Genomic DNA, 20,126 nt, shown 5'->3' with positions numbered 1-20,126 from the left:
ATCGGCCCTCAGTACAACATAACAAACCCCAGCGTGGTTCAGTGTGCTTAGTGAGAGACGCTGTACATTAGAATTCGTTGATCTTTTATACCATTTGCAAACATGATGTCCAACCCTACTGCAGGTTAATATTCCTCTAATACATTACTGATCTAGGGTTCATGCCGAGTTCACACATCTATATGCTTAGGGTTTGCCTTTAATATATTCGCCAACAAGTCTAAACGGTAACAGTGTATTTCATGATTCCTCAGAGGGTCTTCTCAAACATTAATACAATGTAGTTAAACAAGTGTTCTCAGTTCAGTATTTGGATACATTGTTCTTAACATTTGCTCGCGGATTAGCTTCATTGGCACGAGTAATCCTTTACACATAGGTCAGCGAAGGTCTCAGTTCACGACCCCAACAAGTGGCCTGCAGGCAAGTTACATATTAATTACACGCAGAGGTCAAGACGGCCATGTTGTATTTCGGAATGACATCGTCCACCATTTTAACTCACAGGGTGACTTTACAGAGAGAACCTAATATGGCGGCTTACATTGATTCTAAGGTCAGGACCTTGCGGCACGGATTTCTTCACATGTGGCTTATAAACCGCTTGGCGTGGGCCAATATACATATATTTGTTGCAATAGGAGGCACGATATAATTTCTTGTTTGACAACCTTCATAAGTGTTAATGGTGTGTGATATACTTTAAATGTTGTAGAGAGTCTACACTCAGAGATAGAGTGAGGTTATGATTAATTTGAAAAGGATGTGCCCGATACTGATGGTAAAGTCAGAATAAGTCCCACTCACCCTGGAAATGAGTTAAAATGGCAGGCATTCACCTCCAGATGTCTTTTAATGTCTCTGCTATTTGGGGGTTATTGAAGTTAGAAGTTGTGACGGAAGAATACTCTAAATGAGGGGATGTTTAGGAGTCAAAGTAAAGTATTGCTAGCCCTCTCATTACCGTTTGGTAAGCCTCCTACAATGATTTAACCTGATGGCATTGTCGTTATTTCACAATATTGCAGATCTAAGCCCATCAATGCACTTTCATTCTAAGTCCTAGACGGATTGGAGGAAATCGAGCACACCATTCTTAATTTGAACTTACTTTACTACTAAATGTAACCATCAATTAACCCTTGTTCTTTGTCTGTCGTTTCCTGCTTCTAGTTTGAGGTGCTCGACTGGATGGAGGGCACTGATATTTATTTTTATTTGAATGAAGATTCTGGTGTGATTTCGACAACAGCCGTTCCTTTGGACTATGAAAAAGATCCTAAAGTAAGACAACATTTTAAAATCACGCCGATTCTAAAACCAGAAGTATGGTTTTGGCAAACATAAAAATCTTCAAATCGTTCAGGATATTGGTAGGTGCAGTCATCATAAATTCTGAACTCGTAGGTCAGTTTTCATCAATGTGTATTATGCGTTGCCCCTCTGTATCAAGACAGTCAATTTAGTCACATATGTACGATGCATAGTTTTAAATATTCCTGCGTGTTAAATTGCATTCATACAAACCCCAAGGGCCCAACATATGCAGTTTGAGCCTATATCCTGGATCCAGTCCGGGTCTATGACATATAGCATCTAAATCCCAACGTTTAATACTTTGTACACATCTGCCATACCAAATTGACATGTTGTTTAGATTGCTGGAAAACAGTATGTGCTAGAGGTCTCATTGTGACGGATTCACCCTAAAGCTTGGAATTCTGAAAATTGTAAATAACATTTTAACTAATTCATATTACACCGAGGAAGTAACTGGTATGAAGATCCCAAGGGCTTTAATTTACTCTGTGCGCACATCAAAATGTGCTCAAACCTCATAAAAGAATCATAGATCGGAACTTCTCCAATGTGAGGGGTCCAAATCTATAGCATTGCACTCTGATGAGCCTTACAACGTCTCCACACAGTGACTTCACCATTGAAACATGGAGTGGACTAACCTGAAACACGTCCATCTGAATTCTTGTCTGTCTCATGTCCCATTATGCATTAATTTCATCTTTTGATTTGCAAATGATGAAACAAGTAATTGCTGGAGAAAACCTTCTTTCCTATCCGATTTAGAATATAGTTAAAATATCATAGGGATAGCATTTCTAATATGAAAATACAGGCTACGATAATCTACTGTAATTGACTTTCAAATTGCATTACAAAATATTGTTGATTGGTAAATTTGCGCCATGTGTACTTTGTCACCATAGATTTTCGCAATGGTTGTTTCTGCAACCGACAAAACCGCGGACCCGAAGTCTTGCACTGGGACCCTCACTTTCAACATTATGAATGACAACGATGAAGCGCCCATCTTCATGTACGTGTTTGATAGTAACCTTCTTTGTTATGTCAGATTACCATAATGATACTTGCCAGTTAATCTAATAATGTTGAGAGGTCTTATACTATTCTCACCAGCACCACAGAAGATTTAAATCCATGATGCTTTTAAGAAATCAGGCGGTCTATTTGGGGTGATTCCAATTATCAGTAAAGATAGCATTTCTATTCCAAAGCGCTATCAACGTGCACAATCAATAAATATATACTATATCCCATTAGGCACGGGTTCCATGTATTGGTAATCTCATGTTAATGGTTGGTGCCTAATCACCGAAACATGGAGCATGAACAAAGCAGGCCCTATGGAAGTGATGCAACAGTAAGCCATGTTTAGGATATGGATTAAGCTCAAGGCTTGCATCCTAAACTGCAGGGGTTGCCTGGTCATAGCGTTTACGCTTCAAGAAGGTGTGAGCTACTGCGTTCTTTATGCAGCAAAGTTCGCCAGTTATCACTCACTAGTTAACTATAGAATGATAGCTGATAGGCCGTTGTAGGGGTAGTAAACTGTTAGTGTGTCTTTGAATCGTTTTACATTGATTTGTGAAGTCTTGAAGACATTCCACAACCAGGCGGACTGATGGCTGAAATCCGTGAGAGAATTTGGAGTTCTGGAATGGGCGCGTCCCCTGAAGTCCAATCAACTTTTGTGACCAAAGAAAGGCACCTTGATCAACTCCAAAGTTCTGATCACACTGCAAACGCTCATGAAAACGTGGCAAGACTGCAGCGTTTTTCTCGTTTACTTTTAAAGAGTGGGGGTGCAGACCGATTTCTTTGAGAAAACCTTGGACTGAAGCTTCCTGTCAACTTTAATAAGACATAGAACAGGATTTAGTTGAAAGCCAATTTGTGGTGCAGGAAAAGCCTGAAGGACTGCTTTGTGGATTATGGACTTCCTGTCCCTCCTATTTTTGGAAGTGCACGTGGCACTATTGTGTGACAGATTTCCTCGACAGAGCCACCAGTATTGTCACATGACCTAAGAACTCTGGCACCTGCAATGGTGGCCATGTACAGAATGTTCTCCATTTCCTGGTGGCACTGCTCCAAGTTGTCCAAAAACTTTTTTAAGTGCTGGAGCCACAAGGGAAAACTTTACCCTTACCCTTCAGCCCTGCTGGAGAGTGGCCCCCTACACACAATGACTACTGGTAGGCGATATTGTAGCCGGTATTTGAAAGTGTGGCGACTGGCTCGGTTCCTAATGGTAATCATCTCAGTAAATTCGAGTAGTTCTTGACTCTCTTTAATCATCTGATGTCTAGTACTTCCCGGATGTCGGCGCCTCATATGCGCACCGTAGATTCAAAGGCAATAAAGCAGGTCTTGAAATAGACCAAAGTTGACAAGAGTCTGTCATGTAAACCTACACCAATGTAACCATTGGTCCAATCAGTCTTACAAATATGCAACTGTTTCTGTGTTGATAAGTTTGCAAATTGTGTGTTTCCAGTTTATTGGATCACAGAAATTGGGGCGGTACCAGCCACATAAGTGAACAAGGAATATAGTCCAAGGGGCGACCCGTGCCACTCCCTGTTTGCCATTTGCAAACAGCAGCCGTCTGCATCTGGTTTTCAGAACTGATGGAGCCTTAACTGTCCCTATCACCTGAAGTCTGTGGTCCTGAGATAGACTGACTAAGGGGAGTTAGTGCCCGTCGACTGGCTTTTGCTCGAGTGCAGCTATTCCGTAGCCAATCGTATATGTAAGCACAGTGTCAAAGTTCTCCTCTCTCTCTAAGACCGCGTCCCACCACTACACCACACTTTGTGGTTGCCACCCCCCCATACCCCTGCTATCCTCCATGCCCCCCACACTCTTAGGACATATTAACGACGTAGTAAGTATCAACCAGCACTTTTCAATGCTGCCTTAATCGCTGTGAGGAAGACATCTGTTCCTTTGTCGGTTAAATACACCCCATCAGCCGCAAAAAGAGACGGATTCATTGGAGATGGCTACCTAAATTTGTTCCCAAGTCCTTCTGTTCTCGTAAATTTCTCTAAACTTCTGTTCAAGTGCCTCCTAGATTTTTCCATCCCCTCAAGAGAGCTGCCTCGGTGCAATCTCGGACCAGAAGATCTCTGTGCCAGGCAACTCTTGCACTATGATCCTTAATGCCTCCTGTAGATGGGCCAGTAAGCTACCCCTCCCCAATATGGCAAGGTCATTCCCTCCCAGGTTTGAGATCAAAAATCTTGGGGCCGGCCTCCATGGCAGCTCCCAATGCACTGCAGGCAACAAAGAGTGCCACCTCATCCCTGATGTGCGCAGCCAGACCACCTTTGTTTCCCGAAATTCCTAAATTGGATCCTACTCTCAATTGCCGCTCCTTGTCAGCCTGCACTACAAATGAATGTATTCAACAGATGACACAGTATGGATAATTGCTCAAAGAAATGGGTCAAAAACATAATCGCAGCCCTGGTTTGCTTGATACATTGTCGATAGGCCAACCGTCAATGTTGCTGCATGCAAATATTCAATCAGTACTGAAACAGCCCATCCGCACAAGAAGGGAACCGAGTTCCCCTGGGGCCTCACATAAAGTCGATAGCAGCCGGACTCCCATCTGCCAATCTACATAAGTGGTGCAGACATTCGCTCCATGACGGCCGTGTTGGCTGCCCCAATTCTTAAAACGTGTGGGGGCCAACCCTTGCCCTGAATTGCGGCTGCTCCCAAGGAGGCTGACAGCACTTTCCTAAACTTGAAAGGGTGGGGTGGCGAGGGGTGGGGCATCCGCGTGCATCAGTAGTGGCCCCCCAACCTGAACAGCTATAAAAGGAGGGCGGGGCAGCTGCCTCTGTGCGGAGATCTGTACATTTGGACCCATTTACCTCTGCCTTGTTGGTCAGTTTTACACTTCCTCGTGATCCTTAATCCCTCCTGCAACCCTTTGGTGGAAAAAGGAAACTCCCCCCACTGCGAGGGCCCTGCTGACCTGTTGTTCTTGCCGGTGGAAACCAGTTGGCTAATTCTGAAGGTCCCAAAGAATGCCAATGCCAGTGCCACCCACATATAATGACGCAGCATAAGAATTGAAGGCCACCCGCCTTAAGGCTACAAGCAATTTGTGTAGCAAGTTGATATCAATGGGTTTGTGGATGTCCTGCTTGGGGCCCTCCCAACGACCCCAACCTCTCAAAGCCGTGCACATTAAAGAACTCTTTCTTGGGAAAGGGAGACCCTACTATTTGCGGTAAAATGCTTCCGCTGCAAGATGGCATGTCACCCCCACACCAGAACTTACTCTTCTCAAAATACTGACTCGCAGTGTTAAACCAGAGTGAGCATACAAGGCTTTGTTCTTGCACAAGGAATGAAGCACTTTAAATATGACTGATGGAATTGTTCGACGGAGGCTTTACAAGCTTTTTGCTTTTGCTTTTGGCAGCTTTTGAATGCGACCAAATCTCTCGTGATATGATCACCTAGAGTGCGCCCACTCCTGACTCGCCAGCCCATCCGTCCATCACTGCAATGTCTGCCCCTCTCACCTGGTCTAGCATCAGCTGGAAATGGCGGTGCTCCCTTGAGAGTTTAACACAAGAGATGTCTGCATACCTTTCTGCAAGGACTTTGAGTCAAATGATGAAATGCACTCCACCAAACATACCAATTAAAAATGTTGCCAACGAGCGTCCACCCTACACACGTGTTTCAAAAAGTTCATTAATGTGGCAAGAAGAATTTCACTTTGTGAGATAGCAAATGTTTTGCACAAGACAAAAGTAAAACTGCCAAAATATGTGCTAAGCTTTTGTGATCAGTTGGGTATTTCATTACTATGAATTATAAAGCCTTTTTGAGGTGTACAGGAGGAGCAAAATGCCTCTATCAGAAGTCCCAGCCCTGTTCTGCCTACATGTTGGAAGCTGGACATTTCGACATCCTCTTAGGGGAGATCCCTGAAAAAGTGTGAAGCAGTGAACGCACGAGGTTGGTGACGTCAGAAGAAATGAGAGTGACGCACTATGAACGATGATCATAGTAGAGAATGCATAGACCTTATGCAAACTGATGCTAAAATAAAGAATTGAGTAAACATTTCATGCGTGAAATGAAGATTGCACGTGCAAAGAACACTGAAGAAAATATAAAGCAACTTATAAATGCAGATGCTGAAATGGAAGTAGACTATGAAGGCTAGCTATATGAAGTGAATAATTACCACCAATATATATTATACAAGTATAGAGTGTGGATGTTCGATGTTGCAACTTTAGTAGGCAAGGACCCATGAAAAAGAAGGGCTGAAAGTGTGGCAAACTAGAGAAAAGCAGCCGAAAATCATGGAAGGATTGAGAAGGCTGTCTGGCCCAATGTCAAGGGTTGGGGCAGCCAAGAATCAGTTATCTATTCAATGACATACAAAGAACGTGAGAAATAAGGCGAGCTTCTGTTAAGATGAGACGGAAACATTGAGTGCCATGTTTTATTCCTTTAATATCATTAAATGTGAAGAAAGGAGCTCAAACACGGTCTCCTGTCACGTGGGATAGATGCCCATTTTCTATTTCCAAGCTGCATAGAGACTTGAAGATAAGATTCTCAAGTGCAGTGATACTTTGCAAGGCTGAGTTCAAAGACAATTCCAATGGCAGATGGCATGACTGATGATGGATGTGGACTAATTGGGTGGGGAGGCATGGTCAAGTCCACCCGCAAGCACCTGGGGTATCAGCTTACATGCTGCTAGCGAGACGTATATTCCAGAAGGGTACAAGGGTGCCAACCAATCATTGAGAGCAATGTATTGAAGACCCCTATAGTTAGAGACCCAACGGTCTACTGTGTATCTAACAAATATTGAGCATGACTTGCACAAGGGGTGGGCATAAGTTGTTTACCTGACTATAGAATCCAAACACAATCCAATCCCCTATAGAAAGTATACCTAGATGTTCCCCATAGACCTATCACATTCCCAAGTAGGTTTTCTTAGTTCCCCACATAGTCTGATGTCACTTATATAGCAAAGATTCATCACAAGGATGTCTTTTCATGTGGTGCGTCGAAATTGTGCTGTGAGACGCCCATTGATGTCCATTGTATTCCCTGTTTTAGACAATTGACCAAAGCTCTTTTATTGTTTGCCAATTTCCTGAGTCGTTTTGGTGATTGCTGCGAGACCTTTTCTGCACCCCCATCCATGTAGTGACGCGCTTCTTCATTTAAAAAGGACCTAAGGGTTCAGCGGTGTGTCGAGTCCTGCGCCTCATCACACTGCCCGCATTCAGGTCCCATGAGGCATAGTTTGCTGCTGTGTATCTTTTTAGTTTCAGCTACAAAATCAAGGTATTATTTTGCATTGGGGCGCTGGTTCTTTGCACGATTTTGTATTCATTTAGAAGTCTTAAGTGCAGTGTTTTTGGAATTATTTAACCTTGAACTACAAACTGGGGGCTTTGCAGGGATCTCAAACTTACCAAGATTTTGAAAATGACGTCCCTAATGAGGTTCATATTTCCTGTCTCTTTACTGTGTGATGTGTGTCCAGCCGAATCCCAGCAAACTCGGATCTTGGTGTAGATCTCATGCACAGAACTGGGTGCTAATTTCAAAGTGAAATCTTAGCCAAAGTGGCCTCTGGCTCAGCTGAAGGTACTACTGGACACAGGTGCCAGGCTCTTGCAAACAGCACCTTTGTTATCCATGCGGTTCCTCCATTGCACAAGAATAAAATACGAAGCTTAGGCTGTACTGGCCTCCCCTCTCCTAGGCAGTGTGTGCCCATCACTTCCTGAGCCTGAGCTAGGCTGGCAGTTAACCTTCCACTGTGGTTGGGTCTCTGCTCTCTTGTTTAACCCCCTTCTTTACACGTGTTTTTGCTGATGAGACTTCTGTCCGGGCCCATTCCCTCCCAGGCCTCTCCGCCAGACTCAGGTCCACTTGTAGATGTCACTTCTGACTTTTATCTCTCCCTCTCATTCTCTCGTTCTCTTGAATCATCTTCAGACGCAGCCATTGCAGTCCTGTCTGCTACCAGGGAGTGGCTTCTATCATCTGTGGCTACAATTGTCTAGCAGCTGCGGGCAAAAGGCCTCTAAGCACTAAAGAAATATGTGTACACCACAACAATGATCAATTATAAGAATTGATGGCCATTGTTCCACACTCTTTTCACTGTTAAAGTGCTATTTTGCTTGTCATTGGCGCTGTGGCGAAAATTGCACTATTCAAATAAATACATTGCAACAGAAAGTACTTGCACTAGGGTGTGTTTTGTATAGTGCAAACGCTGTGCACAATTGCACTTGCATCAGTGAGGGTTTCTGCAATGCAGCCCCGTAGTTTTTCAAATAACATATATTTCAAACTGAGATTTTACTAATGGATGTTGTTTTTCTGATTTCCAAAGTAATGTCCCTGCCAATCGTATCACTTTCCCGGAGAACCGCCCTGCCGGCACCGTGCTGTATGATTTACGCGCCACAGATCGAGACGTAGACGATGGAGTACATTATGAATTCATTAAACCCTACAGAGGACTTTCTATCAATGAAGGTAAGAAGGCCTGTCCCTTTAAATGAGCTCTGCAGGGACAGCGAGGCCACCAAGGGAGCAAAGGAAACCCCAGCCTATTCGTTGCAGATCAGTCAAAAGTCATGTCCTGAGTAAATCTCCACAGAAATGACATTGCACAACATCTCTTCAAAGCAGGCCATGTCCTCAGAGGTGGCTGAAAGTGCAACGCTTTTTGAGCCCAAGTGCATTCTTCTAGTGGAGGAAAGAAAATCAGGTGTGCCCTGGTGTCAGTACTATGCAGCATGCCACTTGCACTAGTGCAGGGCTACTCACTGGAGCACATTGTCTCTCGGTACCAATCGGGGACTATAGAAAATAAACACTATTTCTCCTCGACAAAGTGTTAGGAAACCATTGAAACGATGTCAGAATAATGGTTATAAAGCATTAACGAGTGGAATTAGGGAAAGGTTACATTGGGAGAAACACTGAGCACAGAAGGGCCAGAGTGTCAGATGTCAGGCTAGCTTCCTCCCTTAGGTCAGTCAGTGCTGAGGGAGCCTTTGATTCTCGATTAATTCCATTGTAAAACGGTTCTGTTCAGGATGTCTGGACAGTTACAACATATCAATTCTTCAGTGCATTATGCCAAAGTGCATATAGATCTTTACCCTTACCGACATTCACAAAAGCATGCAATGTCACCTAGAAAAGTCCATAGGATCATGACCTGTAACATTGTTTAGGTTGAAGGCTATGAACCTTTCGTAACTTAAAGATGTGTGAATATCTTTAGGCATGCTGAGGTAAATTACATGCTAATCATGTTGGTTCGTAGCTGTTGCAAACTTGTTTACCGTAGACTTCCTCATACCCAATGTTTCATGACATACTATCGAAGCCAGCAGAAGCGAGCACACGTGCCCTCCTGCCTGGGAATGCTGGTGTCCCAATATCTGGGAGATAACCCCTAGCATTTTGTAAATGTAAGACCGGGATCTTGTGCTGTACATTTCTTAAGATGAAATATGGCCTTACGTGCCCCTGCCCCCCATTGGTAAGAACGCCCTTTCTCTGTCATCTGGTTAGTGATTGTGTAATCTCTGAACACGTTGGTGTTAATTCACTACTGTGGTTGGGTAGGATGAAACAGGCCTCTCAATTCCTTAATCTCCTACAAATCTTAATGGTTCAATCTTTTGAGAAATTAGATTCACTGCAAAATGTTTAATTTTATTGCACCGAAAACCTGCAGGCATTTTGGCGCACAGAAACACAAGAATAAAAACACTAAAGACAGGACAATAGGGACACAAAAACTGCAATGATCCTATTCAAGCCACTTTACCCATAAATCTCTAAAAACACACCTTTGCAGCTAAAAGGTTGGTACTTTCCTATCTTGGCAGTTCACACCTGGAACTCTTTACCTGTGGAACTATGACAGGAAATAAACCTGCCCAACTCGTTTACCCACTTAAATATGGGGCAGAAGATGAAGGCCGATTTACGTGAGCGTAGGGTTCTTTTGGGTTCTGGATCACCAATCTGGTCTTCAAGTAGGTCGGGGCTTTACCAATGAGGCATATGTGGACCAGCGTAGCAGCCTTGACTTGTATACGGGCTGTAACTGGGAGCCAGTGCATATGTTGCTTACTGTTGGAGATGTGCTCTCTCTGAGACATCCCTTTTATGATACGTGTGGCATCATTTTGATGAACTTGGTGTTTATTAAGGCATCCTTTTCTTCGTATCAATTAGGAGGGCAAAGCAATAGTCTAATCTTGATCATCCAATTGCATGTCTACAGTTGTGTAAAATACTGGTACCGGTAAATCCTTACCGCCATCCGTGTAATGAGGCCCACAGTCACAAGCATTACGAGAGAAAACATATTTTTTTTCATTCAAATACCAGCCCAACCTTTTTTTCTTCATCATTGGACCATGAATCTGCTAATTGTACTTTGGCCTCTGCCAATTTCCTAAACTTTGTTTTGATGTTTATTTATTTATTGTACATGTTCTTCAACTGTTTCAGAGGTATCTTTTTGTATGACACGTATTGTTCTCTTTCCATTACACTCCTCTGATAGTTACTCGCTATCTTGTCCTTTTGTGCATTACCAATTGTATCATGCATAAGAATTATCTCATTCAAACCTGTACTTTCACATATGGCATATGTTCAATATTGACTGAAGAAATGGTTTCCACAGATTATGATGACAAAAATGGAAATGCCTTTCGAAGATGTTTACTTGGATGACCCAATCAGGATCTTAGTAGACAATTTAGGGTATCAGTGTCCCACCAATGCTGCATAATCACAAATACAATCATGAAAGGTTTTACTTAAAGGTCAAATGTGTGAGTATTAATAAAGTCACCGACCAATTTTCTTTTTTAAACAAATGCAACAGATGCTGCAGACCCAAGAGTCTTAATTTGTGAAATATTGTGCCGTTTTACATAGTGTTTGTGCTCAGGTAATTTCAGTATTACTCACAATCCAAAGGAGATCTGTTGTGCCCCATTTTGTTTAATCATTATTAAAACCCAGATTTCTAGTTTATCCTGAAAATTGATCATTTAAATTCTTTAGATATTCTATGACAATCTTCTGATCAATTAACGGCTTGAACCATGCATAATTATTATGTAAGAATTGAAAACCTGAATAAATAATGCATTTTAAAGGCATGCACAGGGATTCTCAAAACCCAGGACCTGTAAGCCGATTCTGACATTGGCCTCCCAATCCAAAATGGAGAATTGAAGCTGATTATGACAAAGTATTAGCCTTTGTTTTAAAGTGGCACAGTTGATATTTAGAATTGTGTCAAAAACGTTAACTCTGCATATTGGTAGACACGCAAACTAGCTGAGCACTCAGCACGGTACTCCTTGAACATGCAGCACACTCTGTTTCTTTGTGAATCAAATAAAAGAAAGTTATTAGGAAACATCCTTTTCAATCCATGTTATCTGCATCTTAATGTTCTCTCAGATCATGGTTTTATGATGTCAATGTTTTGTAAGACAATACAGGAAAGCAGTCTCTGGAATTTGAACCTTGGGCTCATCTCTGGTGTTTTGTGCCAAGACGAGCCCTTTGTCCCTGTATCCTCCCATCCCACTTGACAACAGACTGTCATGGCAGTATAGTTATCAATGGGTGCACAATATCATTGCAGGACCATCGTGTAAATGCTTCATTTGACAGCAAAAAGGAAAAGGAAGGCAGATTATTTTGGCCATGGATTAATTTATACAAGTTTACAGTGCTATTTGCTTGGATGTAGTAATTTTTCAGATACCTTTATGCTAATCGGTTTAAGGAGAGGATAAGTTACCTTGCAACAAACCTGTCTGTCCATCCTTTTCATTAGTGCTCAGGAATTGAGGTGTGTTTATTGTATAATGCAGTATTTCATGAGGGATTAAATTCGTGTTTTCTTTTAAGACACAGGAGACATCACTTTAGCCTTCCCACTGGATTATGAAGACCAAAGTATTCCTCCAATGCGAACAGTGACGGTCCGAGCGTACGACAATGACCGGGTACATTCTTCAACGGCGCAGATAACCTTCTCACTTCTGGATTTAAACGATAACCCTCCCCGGTGTGAGGATGATGTGATGGTGTGAGTACAGAACAGTGAATATATTTTGACTGCAATACGGTTAACAAAGTGTGAAATTACTAATGCAAATTGTATTCAAAAGATTACACAGCAGAAGTGGCAACACATTCCATTTTTATGAATGTGTGCACTTTGGTCGGAAAACCTTTCATGAAAGTTCATTATCTTCAAGAATGGATATTCATTAGAATTGTGATAACTTGAGGATTTCTACAAAACCACTTTTAAAGAAGTGCCATTATGAACATGTTTGAGGTGACTTGTCAAAGTTTTGAAGATGATCTCAATGCAAGTGACATTCTAATGAAACAAACTACACATCAGAACTAATTGTTGATCAATTTTAGCATCTTTTAGTAACTGCTATACATTCTACCCTGTTGTTCTTACTGCAGTGTCACCTTTGCTGAAACCACGCCAATTGGTACCTCCCTACTACGGCTGAAATGTACGGATGACGACATCTTGGCTCCGAACAATGTCCTCCAATATTCAATGGAACTTGACGATCATTCCACAAACAAGTTCACACTGGAAGGCGATGAAGTAACTGTGAGTATTTATTGTCTAGCCGCATAAGAATTAGTTCTTATAGGTAAAAGTATTCCCATGCACTGAATTTTGAGAAGGTGTTGTGATAGCAAATCTTCAGTATTGAAATAATTGTATTGAAATGTACCTCTGTGGAGAATTTAATAACATTTCTTAGTGAAAGCCCCTCGGATTCAACCTTCAAATGTATAACACATATGGATAGGCTGTGGCATACAACTAATTCTAAAAGCAACACAACAGAAATTTCATATTCAATAATAATACATAGTGAAAGCAGAAATGTAATGTTAGGTATCTGTTACAAGTTTTACCTTTCCAGTTAATCTTTGAAGCTATGGGAACCTTGTGTCTGGGTTTAAGCAGAGTCAGTACTTTATCCAGGACTTCAAGGGGCCCCATGCAGGTTTCTTAGACTTTGACAGTCTCCAAAAAACTGATGATTGAATCATATATTGCACCAGCCCTACTGACATGTTTATTCCTTTTTTACACTAGAACGTGAAAATGTATATACTGGAAACCTGTATTCCCCCCATTCCGTGGCCCAACTTGGCCTCTGAAATGAAAGAAAATCCCTGAGATCATAATCATGTTGCATTTGCAAATTATTGTGAAATGCATTTTTCTCAAAAATTGTCAAAGACATTTCAGTTGAGCTGTCTAAAATAGGCCACTCTTACTAAACAAAGAGGCAGGTGTGGGTAGGTTTCCCCTCATCTAAAAAATACTTTACTTTGACCTGCCAATCTAATGAAAGCCATAGCATCAGGGTAGGTCATGTCTTTTCATTGAAGTGAAAACAGAACTCAAAATGTCCCAAAGAAGAGTGAGGCCAGGTTTTGAAAGTCTTGGTTGATATTTATAACATTTGTGCAGACTCAAAGTCCATTGGTACAGAGATCTTAAACCGCACTGTATTGTCAGATTGGCAGTGGGGCTGAGGATACATTGGCTCTCTCTCATTCATTGAACCCATATCATCTGTGTCCCCTTCCAGCTTGGGCCAAATGGTTTGGATTACGACAGTTTGACCTTTTCTGGGATGCAGTTTACGCACATATTGATAATAAGAGTTTCGGATCGAGGTGAACCACCGCTGACAAGTAAGTACCAACTTTATTAAATTGTGAGCACATGTAGAAAAATGAGATGTTTCAGCAGCAATATATTCTATTCAGTAACGATGATAGAAAGCACTGAGAGACGCAGGGATTAAACTCCAGCAGACCACAGGACAGTGTCAATGCCACATCTACAAAACCAAGAAACCAGCCAGGACACACGTGTATGTATCGCACTCCATGTCAATGGAAGACAGTCGCCGGCATGGCCACCCACCCGTACGCATCTTCTATCATATACTATTGAAGACACTTTGCTTTCTAATTGCAGAGGTGTTGTGCAGGTACGTTCCAAGGCCAAAATTTGGTCTAGCTGGACACATAATCAATAACTTGCACTCTAATACTCTCCCGACAACCTCACAGTGCCCATGAACGTGCCAGCTCGACATGGGTCGATAGCAGGGGCTTGGCCAACCGTATGTACTTTGGTCAGAAGTGTGTGTGCTTTCTAGCCAATACTAAACTCATTCTAATTTCCCATACCTTGGACTTCTGCCCCCTGAGGCTTTTCACCCACAGTGCTTTATGGGTATACCACTGGGAATAGGCACTACACAAATGACAAATTACATCATATTTCCTAATATATGTAATCCAATACAGGATAGAGCGTATTTTAAAGCTGGTGAAATGAATCAATGTTAGTTCACCTTGACTACCTTGTTGTGCATCTGTCGTCGCTGAAGAGGGGGCTTCAGATCCTATATTGTTACATTGTATTATCCTCTTGCCTAAATGTAGCGATTATGTTTGCCTAATTAATCATCAGCTTGCAGGAACACCCTTGTTATCGCTAAGCGTATATAATAATTTTGCTTTGTTGTCAGCTTTGGGCCATCACCACACCCTTAGATCACTCCCTTTGTTATGACAAGCAACCTAACCCTGGTGCAGGGCGTATCTGTTTGGTAACCGGAGGAACCCTGTTTCCATTTCAATGGACTGATAAACCCAACCATGCTGGGTTCTGGCACCAGAGACCCTTGGACTGCCACCAGATTATCCTTCATCTCAAAGGTCCTTTGGCCATGACACAACCTCAGATACATCTTGAGTGAAAAGCTAATTGTCCTTGAGAATCTGCCCTTGTGAGCTCTTCAGGGTGGGAAAAATGAGTTTCTCACTCTCCGGATAAATACTTAATGTTGTCTAAGACCAGAAGACAGCACCTTCTCTGCCTGGAAAGGGATAGCACAGTGTGAGTCTGACTTTCAGATTAGGCCTTAACATTATGATTTTCACAAAGGAATTTCCCACAGTGGTCACTAGCAGGGAGGCCTCCTCTCACATTGTCTGTTGCAAGTTCTTTATTAAATATCGGCAAAGATTCAGGAAAATGTATAATCATACTTCATGGGAGGAATGGCCGGTCTTCCTCACACACCAGTAGAATCCTTCATCTTCCGTGTTACGATGTGTACTGTCATTTTTTCCCAGTTTCTTGCCCCTTTTGCCACTTTCGTTCAGAGCACCCTTGATCAATTTTCTTCCATTTAATTTACAAAAATTAGAAAAGGGGAAAAAGACTCATCATTATTTTGTATGAGTGTAGTTTTTAGGTGAAGCATAGCAACAGTGGTTGGAGGGTGATAGGAAGGGGTGGGGTCAGGTATGGGCGCTTGTCCTCCATCAAAGTACTATGATGAATAAGCAGTAAGCTGTCCAAAGCGGACCTATGGTGGTACATCTACCTTTTGAGGGCCAACTGCCAGATGACCGATCTTCTGAGCCCTTTGGAAGTAGGGCAAAGGTGGCTTTCTAGGCAATTCGTCATGTTCCTTAAACCCGCCATCCCCTGAGGAACCCTCAGTGAGGTGACTGGGAGTCCTCGTCTGTCACAGCCTAGCAATCATTTGATGATAGGATGTTACAGTTGGAGTAAGTTAAGGTCCACCAGCTATCCATCTTTAGAGGTCCAACATTTCACATTAGTAGATTCTCAAAGAAGTTGTCAACAACAATTCCAGGACACCTGCATCTGCTTTTCGTGATTTATCCAGGGTATATCCTTACTGTCCATTCATTATGGCCCGTAATTGTGGGATGTCCATTCTAGTTATCCAAGTAGGAATGATGCCAGCGACACATAGGTCTTACGTCCGTTTTTAGTCTTGATGACTTGTCTGAGATAGACATTTGTGGGAGACCACGTGTTTGTAGACTTTATGCTTTCTGTTTGTATTTTTTACACAGGCATCGTAACCGTGTTCGTGCGAGTGACCCGCGTCAATGAGTTTGAACCAGAGCCCAGAGAGAATGTGTTCACTGTGGCAGAAAATAGTGTCTTGGGCACGCTGGTGGGCACCGTCAGATTCACAGACAGAGACTGGCCCTTTAACAATCTCAAGTACACAGTCGTTGGCGATGATTTTGGAAGCCCTCCCAGGTTTTACATCGAACCAGACACAGGTTTGTGCCTAGAGTGTTGCTTGTATCATGTGATGGCGCTGGCAAATGGGGCATATTTCTGGGGGACATGGAAAAGTGACGTGGAATAATTTGTGGTGGGGAATGTGAATTTATATAAAGCAATGTGAACATACAGCCGGATTTTTTTGGGTTAATGTGAATGTGGAACAGGGAGTCCTGTGAAGAACTCATTGTCATGCCCGTTTCTGTGAGCCAGCCAGGGTGAAGCTTGCTGGCTCTGTAGAAAGGGCCATGAACATCTCAGGGATAATCTAAAACACTGCACTTCTGGAAAAGTTACTATGCCTGTAAAAAATACACCTGCCCCTTTGTACTTTTGAAGAACTATGTGAGAGTCCTGTGTGTTATGTGAATACACAGAGTCTGTTAAAATAAGGATTCACACAAAAAAGTAGCGACACCAGGGCAGTCACACGTATGTATGTCGGCACGTATGTGCTATGCACGTCCACAGTTGTGTTGGGTTCTTGCTGCCTCTCTGGAACAGCTTCCAGAGAGGCTCTTCAGGCATAAATGGAAAAGGACGCTTGAGAAGCCCGATTTTTCAGCCTGAAATGTGAGTTTGGCCAGAGCGCTTTTCCTGTTTTGCTGCATGTGTTGTGCATCACCCTATGCTTGTGCACATTTAGTTGTGTGCAGTGTTTGCATATATAGGTAAAGAGCTCTCGTTGAGTTCACTAGCTGCTCAGCTCAGTGGGCGTGTACTTGAGATGATTTGTCCATACGTTAGTTGTATCTTACAGCACTCGCTCTTGCATGGCCCACTTGAACAGACACTTGTGCACACTTCACACTATACTGTCCCTCACATGGATATCAACGTGTATCCTTTACAGAAACATGAACTACAACCTTAGTGCAATGCTTGACATCCATACTGTGACGGATCTAGAGAATTGGCCCCTTATCGCCAGGGGGGTGGGGTCGTGGGGTCGTGGGGGAGGGCATCCCTTTTACAAGCTCATAAGGAGAACCCTTAAAGCAAGACTCTCCCTAGGGGTCAGGCCAAGTGGGACCTCACCAGGAGTGGCTCGTTATATTGTCAGTTTATGTTGTGGTAGTGATTAGGTTTGGACTGAGGGCTACTTTTGATTCTGGGGATGGACGAGCACCCTCAGCTTAGTTGCGCAGGTCAGGATTTTCTCGATCCCCGCAGGGACAGACAAGCTACAAACATAAGGCAGAGTCAAACTCCTTGAAATTGATCCCTTCATCTGGTTGGCCACAATGCACACAGACCCGAGTATGACGAACAACAACACTTCACAACTTCTCCATCCTGTGCACAGGGTCTCTGCCCCAGCCTAAGAAGACATACACTCTCTGGTTTCGACCATCGCACACTGCACAGATAATACATCAAACTATTGTAGTTTATGCGAAAAGAGACACTAGCTATGAGAATGAGACAGACACCACATACTAGCCATCTAGCATGCTCGAGCAAGAAACCCCACCTGTGACACTCCATCTTTCACAATATGAGGGTTAATGCTCCGCTCCATGCATGTCCCTCCTAACATGCTTCCCTCCTCCCCCCGTGAACCATCACTCCCCCGGCCAGGACGATTTAGAGCCATGTTCTAGCACCCCACAGTCAAGCAGGGTGCTGCTATGGTTCATTGCGATGCAGTCCACACAGGGATTCCCACACACATTGATGCGCGCCGAGAAGCTACATTCAAAAGCACTACAAGGTTAATCATACACACATGTGTGCCACATTGCTACTGCACGGGCACGTAGTGTCCCGTAGGTAAGCATTAACCTCCCCAGTAACTACCACCCACCCACCGGTAGACTGCGCTGCCTGGCATGGTGCCAACTGGGCACTCTCATGGCTCCTTGCTCCTTCCTGTAATGATAGTATGTTTCAGGACTGGAATGGTCACACTGGAGGACAGGTCCTTTCTGCCTCCTCTGTTGCACGTAGGTCACAACGGCAAAGTCCTGGTGCCAGTTTACATTCCCAAAATCCACAGGTGCGCAGAATCGCAACAGTGCAGTGCTGTTTCACAGAGTGGTCGGCTGATTTCATTTGCCAGCCTGTTGGAGCTTCACGTGAGTAGTTCATGGTGATCCGGAGAATGTCAGGGGGCAAGGCTTGTAACTCATTAGGGGGCGTAGACGCCTCTATTGGTGCTCAGATCATTTGATCTGTACTTTCAAGGTCGTTCTTTCATTCAGCACAATGGCGCTCTCATTTGCCCATATCAGCCAGTTAATTTAGAGACTCAAACATACAATGGAGCTGATTCTTGCGAATGGCTGCATAAATCCAGCAAGCGCCGCACGCCGAGAAGGGCACTGCGTGAGCCTGCATGCAGAAAGAAAAATGTGTGCCACACGTATTCACGGAATTGACAGCGCAAAGTAACCATTTTGCAAGTCTGGCCCGGAATGGGCCCGAAACGCCCACATGCATACCTTGAACAGCTAGGTTTGTGCGCGCCCCGCTTCCGTGCACTCTGCGCAGCCCACGGCCACCTTCTGCTTGCAGTTTTGCGTGGAGTTTGCGCTGGCTCGGCATGTCTGTGCCAGCCATCAAGAGCCTTGCGCAAGTCTAGGAAAAGTACTGTGCATTTGATTCCATGGATGGACGACGGGGGATTTGCGTGCAGTTGCGCGCACAAGTAGCCTATTTTCTGCCCAGATAATTCCATGATTCCATGATTCAGCCCCAATATGTTCTGTGAACTGAGCGGGTCTTGCCTGCAGCGCTGCATGTGTTTCATTGACACTTGTGTCCCGCAGGCCCTCGGAACACTGTATTATACCAAAGTGTGAAGAAACAATGCAAATACCAGTATAAAGTCCCGTCATTTATAAAAGGGGAGCATTTCAGAAGCCTTTGCTATGTTGCCTTCTTCAGGCCCCTGATAAGAATATTATAATCTGCACAAAACACGTTTCTTCAGTTAGGATTGTCCTGGATGAAGGAATTGACCTTTTCTGGGCCCTTGGGATCTGCAAACTTTGTCTGTCTGCATGTTTTGAACTACATCTCCCATGAGCCTGCGGCTGCACAGTGAATGGTCTGGCCTCATGGGACTAGTAGTGCATGACATCAGGATAGGCACAGGTAGCAAATGCCAACATCAACGTATGACTGGCAGCTTTGACCGTAGGGGAGGTGGCGCACATGCAGTCATATGTTGGGGCGGACGTTATTTATGAGCCGTGTTATGGTGTGGTAGTGTGTGCACTCATGCAAGCATTGCCCTACAGAAGCTGACATGTTGTTCTTCTCAGGCATCATCAAGGTGTTGAATGCTTTGGACAGAGAGGAGAAAGCACAGTACACCGCAAGGATACAAGCAACCGACCTCAACAACGACAAAGAACCCGACCCACTCAGGCAGTTGAGCCGCATTGCTGTGGTTACCATTAATATTCAGGTACAAGCACAGTATCAATCCTCCGTTGCTATTAGAAGGTTTGGAAAGCCTCCACGAGGAGAAGCTAGCAGGGGTCATTGTACAGTGGCACGGAGTGTGTGTTTACTACTGCAATACTTATAATACCGCTATAGC

The 20,126-nt window shown here is 43.5% G+C and overlaps 1 protein-coding gene across 2 annotated transcripts in view; it reads left to right on the top strand.

The window, feature by feature from the left end:
• LOC138512916 (cadherin-related family member 4-like) overlaps positions 1-20,126 on the top strand; it is a 95,415-nt gene that overhangs the window by 32,352 nt on the left and 42,937 nt on the right. For both annotated transcript variants that reach the window (XM_069627685.1, XM_069627684.1), the window contains 8 exons: positions 1,174-1,284; positions 2,226-2,335; positions 8,732-8,877; positions 12,304-12,484; positions 12,880-13,036; positions 14,037-14,142; positions 16,357-16,572; positions 19,846-19,991. In XM_069627685.1, coding sequence (XP_069483786.1) covers positions 1,174-1,284; positions 2,226-2,335; positions 8,732-8,877; positions 12,304-12,484; positions 12,880-13,036; positions 14,037-14,142; positions 16,357-16,572; positions 19,846-19,991 — 1,173 coding nt within the window. The remainder of the gene's footprint in view (positions 1-1,173; positions 1,285-2,225; positions 2,336-8,731; positions 8,878-12,303; positions 12,485-12,879; positions 13,037-14,036; positions 14,143-16,356; positions 16,573-19,845; positions 19,992-20,126) is intronic.

Source organism: Ambystoma mexicanum, chromosome 12, assembly GCF_040938575.1.
Source record: "Ambystoma mexicanum isolate Mex_15411 chromosome 12, UKY_AmexF1_1, whole genome shotgun sequence".
NCBI lineage: Eukaryota > Metazoa > Chordata > Amphibia > Caudata > Ambystomatidae > Ambystoma > Ambystoma mexicanum.
This window is presented reverse-complemented; position numbering and strand designations above follow the sequence as displayed.